The sequence below is a fragment of the Pagrus major genome, chromosome 16 (genome assembly GCF_040436345.1).
Source record: "Pagrus major chromosome 16, Pma_NU_1.0".
NCBI classification, from domain to species: domain Eukaryota; kingdom Metazoa; phylum Chordata; class Actinopteri; order Spariformes; family Sparidae; genus Pagrus; species Pagrus major.
The window spans coordinates 4719473-4727643 of NC_133230.1; the positions used below are offsets into that span (position 1 = coordinate 4719473).

At 44.3% G+C, this 8171-nt stretch overlaps 2 protein-coding genes across 2 annotated transcripts; both read right to left on the reverse strand.

The window, feature by feature from the left end:
* Positions 1 to 452: 452 nt before the first annotated feature.
* On the reverse strand, positions 453 to 2612 carry neff2 (neuronal intermediate filament family member 2). Its single transcript, XM_073483103.1, has 3 exons — positions 1605 to 2612; positions 892 to 1016; positions 453 to 513 (listed from the first exon to the last, which is right to left on the reverse strand). Exons 1-3 carry the CDS (start codon positions 2610 to 2612, stop codon positions 453 to 455), a joined length of 1194 nt encoding a protein of 397 aa, XP_073339204.1.
* A 3420-nt stretch (positions 2613 to 6032) lies between these two features.
* Positions 6033 to 7740, reverse strand: LOC141011075 (nanos homolog 1-like). The gene has a single exon (XM_073484291.1). It carries the CDS (start codon positions 7643 to 7645, stop codon positions 6968 to 6970), a length of 678 nt encoding a protein of 225 aa, XP_073340392.1. The 5' UTR covers positions 7646 to 7740; the 3' UTR covers positions 6033 to 6967.
* Positions 7741 to 8171: the final 431 nt, after the last annotated feature.

Sequence of the window (8171 nt, forward strand, 5' to 3'; positions counted from 1 at the left end):
TCCTTCACAAACAATTGGTCAAATGTTTGCACAACGAGGCTTCGGGAGAGTCGAATAGTAACTCTGCTGCTTGGACCTTAAACACGTGAGATGGAAAGGAACTCAGCCAAAGCAATATTGCTGTCCGATATATAGCTACGTAACTAATGCAGTGCAGCCACTCTGCATTTTTACAATTTGCCATCTTCGTGATGTGTGGTGTCATATCGTGTGTAGAAGAAGGGGGACTTCTGGTGGACCTCTTGTTTAGCACAAGGGCGCATCTGTCTTGAGAACGATGAGCTTTGGTTTGGAGTAAATGACAATGTATTTTTGGGGCTGGGGAATATGACAGAGGGGAGGGGATGTAAAAGAAATGAGGGAGGGAGGGAGAGGAGTGATGATCAGGTCAGAGGAGATCAGAAAGGGGATGAAGTATTCAGGTTTTATGCCAGGCTGGTGGCATTTAGGTTTTAGTTTAGGCCGGGAAGGGAAGGGTAAGCCAGTCGGATCTCTTCCCCCTCCAGAAGTTTCCTGAAAGAAGGAGGAACAGATTATCTTTACTGTGCATTCGTTTGCTTATTTTTGCAATAAAAGTGTGAAAAACATCATTTATGTAGTTCAAGGGAGATTAAAAAACATGTTGCACCAGAGGAAGTCATAAAATCACAAGTGTTTGCGAGGTTTTTCGATAAATAATCAACAGTAATGTGGATAAAAATGACTTAAGTCGTTAAAGTCAAGTGTTAGAACGTGTAAAACAGTCTGGAGAGTTCAGAAAATCACAACACTTTATTGTAATACAGCCTTTAAAACCAGGAAAAGACTAATAACTAAAATCTAAGACGGTGTATAGTCTCATATAACAATGACATATTTCCCAGCCCGGAGACCCGCAGACAAAGATCTCACCTGTACGCAGCTATTTCAATGTCAAGGGCCATCTTCACATTGAGAAGGTCTTGGTACTCTCTCAGGTAGCGCGCCATCTCCTGCTTGGCGTCGGTGATGTCCTGCTCCAGCTCGCTTATCCTTATCTATGAACGGAGATAAAACACAGCCATTCATTATCAAATATCAAGAAGATCAACATGGAGGACTTACACAACTTTATAATAGATAGTTTGGGTTGTTTTTGCTTGAAGAGATTTGCTTTGAAATAATTGGAAATGATTGGAAAGTGGTCAGTTAAATGGAAATTCGTTGTCTTATTTTCTTTCTTTCTCTCTCGGTTTATTCAGACAGTAACCTTGCAGATTTTCACCTCTGCTGTGAGCCTGTCTTCATTTCCTGCTGAGTACTACAGATGGGGAGGGTGTAGCTGCTGCAGAGAATACATTTACATTTACATCTTTAAAAGAAGCATGGCTTCCTCCTGCTATTTTTAATTCTTCATTATTCCATCTTATCTCTGTGTCTAACCACGATGACCTTTACACACCATCTTTTTATCTGTCCTGTCGCTGTTCCCTGTGCGCCTGTTGAACAGAAAGGCTCTTAAAAACCTAAAGAAGAAGTTTCTGATCTGAAAGCAGAATACTTAGATCAAATGGGCAAATAACCGTGCCAGGCTCCACATATTAGATCCCTTATAGGGTGGATGGATCCAAATATCCTTCATTCACCTGGTACTTTGCCACATCTTTGGCCTGCGTCTCCTCCAGATCCTCCAGCTGCTTATTTAAGGAGTCGATGACGTTCCGGAGAGCTTCGATCTCAGAGGAACGGGACTGAAGCAGCCTCCGGTACTCCATGGTCTCCTCCCGGATGGCGTGCACGGCCTCGTTGTTTTTGCTCGCCATCTCCGCCACGCTTGCGAACTTGCTCTTGTACCAGTCCTCGGCGGCCTGCATGTTCTTGTTGGCCAGCCGCTCGTACTGGGCCCGGATGTCTCGCAGGGCGGTGGAGAGGTCGGGCCGGGACACCTCCACATCCACGCTGATGTTAGCCACCTGCAGCTGGGCCTGCAGCTCTGTCTGCTCCTCTGCAAAGACTTTCTTCAGGAACACCATCTCATCGCACAGAGACACCACGCTGGCCTCGATGTCACAGTTGGAGAGCACGGCCCTGCTGGCCTCCTCCTTGGCCCTCTGCAGGGTCTCCTCAGCATCCATTCGCCTCCTCATCTCCTCCTCATACCGCTCTTTCATCTGCTCGTACACATCACGCAGGTAGTCTCTCTCTGCCTCCATCCGCATCTTCTCCCCGTTCTCCGAGTCTATCATGGCCCTCAGACTCCGCGCCTGGCCCTCGTAGAGCGTCTGCAGACGGGATGGGTCGTTCTGCCGCCTCCTCAGCGCCTCCAGCTCGGCCAGCAGGGCCCGGTTCTGCAGCTCCAGGTGCCTCACCTTCTCGATGTAGGTGGCGAAGCGGTCGTTAAGACCCACCAGCTGTTCCCTCTCCTGGGAGCGCAGACCTAGCAGCTCTGTGTTGATGGAGCTGGCCTGAGCCAGGTCCATCCGCTCTGACCCATCGGGCAGGGAAGAGGAGGCCAGCCTCAGGATCCTCTTCCCGGACGGAGGAGCTCGAGGAGAAGAGAAGAGCGAGGGAGACATGGAGGATTTGATGGAGGGCTGGGAGCCTCTGTAGCTGTCCCAAGGACGGCGGTAGGAGATGTAGGAATCGTAGCTCATGATGAATTTTTTGTTGTGGATTTTTTTTGTTTGTTTAAGAAAAAGGATGGATGTTTAAAGTTTCAGAAGGTTTTTTTATGTCCCCCTTGTTCTGCACACCATCGGTGAGGATGAGCGAGCGTTTTGCACTGCACCAGCTCAGTGATGCTGCAGATCCACGGCTTTTATAGAGCGAGGCTGGCCCCCCCTCCCTCCGCCACGGAGGAACATCAGTGCTGTCAGCATCCTCCAGGCCAATAGCAGACTGCTGCAGTGAGGAGAGAGCGCGTTGGTTTTCAGACTCACTCTCAGCCGAGGCAGGCAGAGCGTGATGTGGTAGAGCAGGTTTATTTTTAATCTACCTTCAAATAACATCTCAATTAATTACTCTCATCGCTCTATGCATCTCCGAAGACATATTTTATTCTCCTTTACCGAAGGCTCAGATGCATCTCTTAATCAACGACAACATCCACGTCAGTAAAGTGAAAACACCGGGTCAGACCTGAAAATGACTTGAAACAAAGTCTTTTCCACAACCCAGTTAGAGCGAAGTGAGCAGGGCATGTGCTCTAAAAGCCAGGCACTTAAAGGGTTTAATGCCACAGAAGACAACAAATTAATTTGCTTGGTGCTTAAATAGATTGATGTGTTTGCAGCCTGTCCACTGCTGTAACTGAATAATGAATGATGAGAATAATCATACATTAGCCCACAAACACAGATGACAAAAGCCTTTCCTGATAATTACACAGAAGCCTGGTGCCTTTAGGTTAAGACTTTATGCTTTAAGAAGTAATATTTTCTTGTTGTATTGCTCTGAATTTCATTTACTAGACAAATACCCTTTCGTGTTGCCCTACATGCAGCTGTCGTATCCTCAGACGTATTTATTCGATCTATTTAGATTGCAAATTGATGAGTCACAGTGTGTGTGGGAGACACCACAGAAGAAGAAAGTGCTATGTGTCTGCTGACACAAGAGAAACACTCCTGCTGTTTAACATCCCGAGATGAGTCAGAGGGTACCTGTAAATCACCCTCAGTGTTTGTTGTAAAGGAGGCATCGAGCTGGTGTTGTGATACAGGAAGAGATTCAGATTTCTGATCAAGGACACGGATTCAGTGACGGATGCTTTCAGACTGGTGACGGCTGTAGGACAGTGTCAGGATCACTTTGTGACCTCTGACACGCATTTGTCCCTGCAGATAAATCAAAAATAAAACAACTTTAAAGGAAAATAATTAAGATTTTAGAGCATTTATCAGCAGAGTGAAGTTCGTGATCGTGTCAGAAGCTGCTCAAAATTATGTCTGGGAACAAAATCTTACATCTTACATCAAAATTACCACCTGATAAATGCAAGAAAGGCTTAAACATTTAGCAAATAAAGTATGGTGCTATAGAGAAGTATTTCCATCATCACTCTTCAGCTACAAAGGCTAAAAAGTGTTGATTTCAAGCCCAAAAGGCCAGTAAAGAAGCATTATTTTGCCAGTAGGTGACACCATTAAGCCCGGACAGGTCCTCCTCCACCTTCTGCTCTCAAACTGAAAATCTTTCTCGCTGCCAAACCAAAAGATGAGACGCGAGTGATGTAATCAGCAGGATTACTCCTCACAATTGTAAAAATGTGACATTATTGTGTCATCATCTGAAGGCTTTTGTAGAGGGAGATGCTCTCAGTTCTATTTATGACCAGAAGAGGTCAATGACGCTCATTGATTGCTCGGCATTTAAAGAGACAGTTGACTCGACAGTTTTGTTACACAGGGAGAGGCAGTGAAAGCTGCAAGAAACTCATCTGTCACTGATGTCACTAACTTATTAACGTGCAGCATGCAGGGACTTATGGCTACAAGCTAACTGAGCAGTTTTTCATTTCTGGCATTGAGTTAGAAGGTTTTTCACAAGTTTTGTCCCGGATAGTCGAGGTTTTGCACATCTGGACAAGTCGAATAGTTTCTAATCAGAGCTGATTTCAAAACACCTTCCCAATCTTGTCTCATATGACAAAGACCAATCTTTGCAACAATTGCAACAATTAATCACCAACTATTTTGATAATAGATGAATCCGTTTGAGTATTCTTTAAGTGTAAAAAGTCCAGTTTCAGCTTCTTAAATGTGAATAGTTTCTTGTTTCTCTCCTTCCTCTCTGACAGTAAACTGAATATCTTTGAGTTGTGGACAAAACAAGACATTTAAGGACGTCATCTCGAAACACAGATCTGCATTTTTTACAATTTTCTGACAACTAATCGATTGATCGCAATAATTATTGTCTTTCTGAGTCTGGTGGAGATCTTTACTGCAGGGCATGTTGTCATTGAAGGTTTTGAACACTAGGTGGCGCATTTGCACCTTGTGTCAGTGTGACTATTGCAGATGTTTGTGAAAGTGTGTGACAAAATGTGGGATCAGGTTAGGATTGGATACACAAACCCTTACCTAAAAATGTTTTTTTTTCTGAGTTTGTATCCCTAAACTTTCCTAAAAGACTCAGTATTTTATCAGTTCTTAAATCACAAATTCACAGGAATCCACAGATCTTATTTTGAAAAGTTTAATGTAGAACTATTTATACAAACTTAAACCAAATACGTCCACCAGTTGTCTTTTTATGCTTAGAAAGTCTGACTGATTGATGACAGTGCTGCATGTAAACTTGGTGTTAAAAGAAAACTTGCAACTATATTACAGACTTATCAACGTGCAGATATACAGGGACTTTTTACCACAAAGTAACTGAGCTGTTTTTCATTTCTGGCATTGAGTAGGAAGGTTTTTCACAAGTTGTTTGTCCCAGGTAGTCGAGGTTACATATATCAGGACAGATATCAAGACCAATCCATCATAAATCATACAAAATAAATGATTTTCTTGGACCCAGTGTGGTAGATCGTCTTTGTTAGAGTTGCAGCAATTAATCGGCAACAATTTTGATAATTGATTGTTTGGTTTGAGTCATTTTTATGAAAAAAAGTCCAAAATTCTCTGATTCCAGCTTCTTAAATGTGAATAGTTTCTGGTTTCTGTCTGACAGTAAACTGAATTTATTGAGTTGTGGACAAAACGAGACATTTAAGGACGTCATATCGAAACACAGATCTACATTTTTCACCATTTTATGACATTTTCTAGACCGAACAACTAATCAATAATGAAAATAATGGTTAGTTTCAGCTCTGATCTTGATCAAACAACCCAGTGTTTACTATGTGGGTCTGGTGGAGATCTTTCCTGCAGGGGATGTTGTCATTGAAGCTTTTGAACACTGGGTGGCACATTTGCACCTCATGTCAGTGCGACTATTGCAGATGTTTTGTGAAAGTGCTTATTCAGTTATGTGTGACAAAATGAGCTGTGACACCTCCATCATGACGTGAATGATTCACAGCATATTAAATCAGTTTTTGGTCGCATGTAGTCGAAGAAAAATGCAAATTACGTGTTTATTCAGAGGGTCATTTACAGTGAATATATTTCCCAATGATACATAAGGTAAAAATAAGTACATAAAACATTTTCTATTGACAGATAAAGACTTTGGAATGTCGGGCTGAATTTTCATTGCTAAAACTGTTCACCCCCTTTAACACATTTACAAGAATATCAGGTGAAAGAAAAAGTCAAATTCAGCATCTGTGTGTTTGACATTATGACAGGAAACTGAAAGCTCGGAGCTACTTGAAGAGCATGTCGGTGAACTGCATGTCAGATCTGCCTCCTGCCGCCTTTACATTCAGTTGATATCTGCGAAATACTATATCCACATAAAGTCACGTAAAGAATATAAGACATCCAACATATAAACAAGAGAACAAGAGCTAAGTGTCAGTACAAAAGTGTATTCCTTTGGTAGAAAACATTTATCTCAGGAAAAAACTAAAGTGTGCTTCGATATAAAGAAGTATATCTTGCATCTTTCACGGCCTGTCAAGACTTCTCACATCCAAGTATGGGACTTTTAAACATTCATCTCATATCAGGTGTGCTGCATATTCATTTATGTTGGCATCTCATGAACCCCAGAGCAGGGGCTGTTTGTTCTGGCAAACTTCTGATTACAGCATGAAGGTGGTCATTCACAGGTCGATCTGTACAGTACTTTGGTTCATTTTTTTGATCACCAAGTCATTTAAGAGTGCTGCTGCTGCTGCAGGAAGGGGGAGATATTGCGCGTAATGCGTCCAGGTGTAAACTATGTGCCCATAGAGTTACAAGAGAGACTAATGAAGCTGTGACACATCAAACAAAATCAATAAAAAATCTCTCTCCAGACTTGTCTTGTGCATGAAATGGGGGCAAAGATTACTGCCGCACACACTAGTAATTTACAGTGCAACTCAAACTTCATCCATCTTCCTCTTTTTTTAGAAGATTTTCAGCCTTTTCCCCACAGCTCTGCCTCCCTTTGCCACTCTCTGGCTCGCCTGGTCTTTAGACAGCGGGCAGTACTTGATGGTGTGCGCATTGTCTCCGTTGGCACTGCAGAGGGGGCAGGTGTATGCCCGGAGGATGGGGCACAGGACTCTCCCGTCCGCCGTCTTCAGGATGTGGGTGCCGTAAACTTCCTCCGGCGCGCCGTTATTCCGACAGAAGACGCACACCTTCGGCTCGGGTTTGCCTCTCTGAGTCTGTTTGCGCCTCCTGTCCATGGAGAGCAGGTCGAGCCCGGCGAAGCTTCCCCTGTAGGAGGGTGAATCTCTGTCCACCAGTTGTGACTCGCCAGCAAGTTGCTCGTACGGCCTGAGAAGCGAGATGCGCTCCTTGAGATCGTAGATGGAGATCGGCGGGGAGCCAGGAGCCGCGCAGCAGCAGTCCAAGTGTCCGTCGGTGTCCCTGCCGTGCCCAATTACGCAGGAGCAAACCGGGGAGTCATCCTCCAAGCCCAGGGTCGCTTTGAGAGACTCGGTGATAGAGTTGGGGCTGCAGGACGGGCTCTTATTTTTGGCGACAAGTGTCGACAGGCCGAGGTAGTCGTTCCAGAAATTAAAGGTGTAATCATAAGGAGACCGCGCTTCCAGGTACCCGCGCTCTAGAAAATCCATCCTGGAGTTTGGAGCTGCAGAGTTTTAATATCCGCAGGAGTGAAAAGGCGTTTCGGATGTCAGCATTGGGTAGTCTGTGGAGCTGCTCTACTCTCTGCTCTCGCTGGGTCCAGTGTGCATCGCACTCAACATGTAGGCGCTGATAAATTCCCCAGAATAAAACCGGGGGGGCGTGGCCTGCCTCAACTTGATTATCCGTGTGGAGCCAGAGGAGGGTCCATAGAGCAGAGCAGGAGTCACTGAGCTGGGAAAATCAGTTCCCCTCCCACAATATTATCACTGAGAGAGTATCTCTTTGTGTTGCAGCAGAATTATTTATCCTGTCGCTGAGAGGCTAATTTGTTTCCTTCTTCTCATCATTATTTATCAGGCTGTTTGTGCTCGTGCATTTTTGAATCTAAAGAAGACTTGGAGGGAAATAGGCCAACATGTCTGTTTTGCCTCGCCACCCCTCGTCTTGGGAGCTGGTTAAACCAATAACTGTGTTGGTGATATCGACTCTAATTGAATAATCCAGTCATCTACT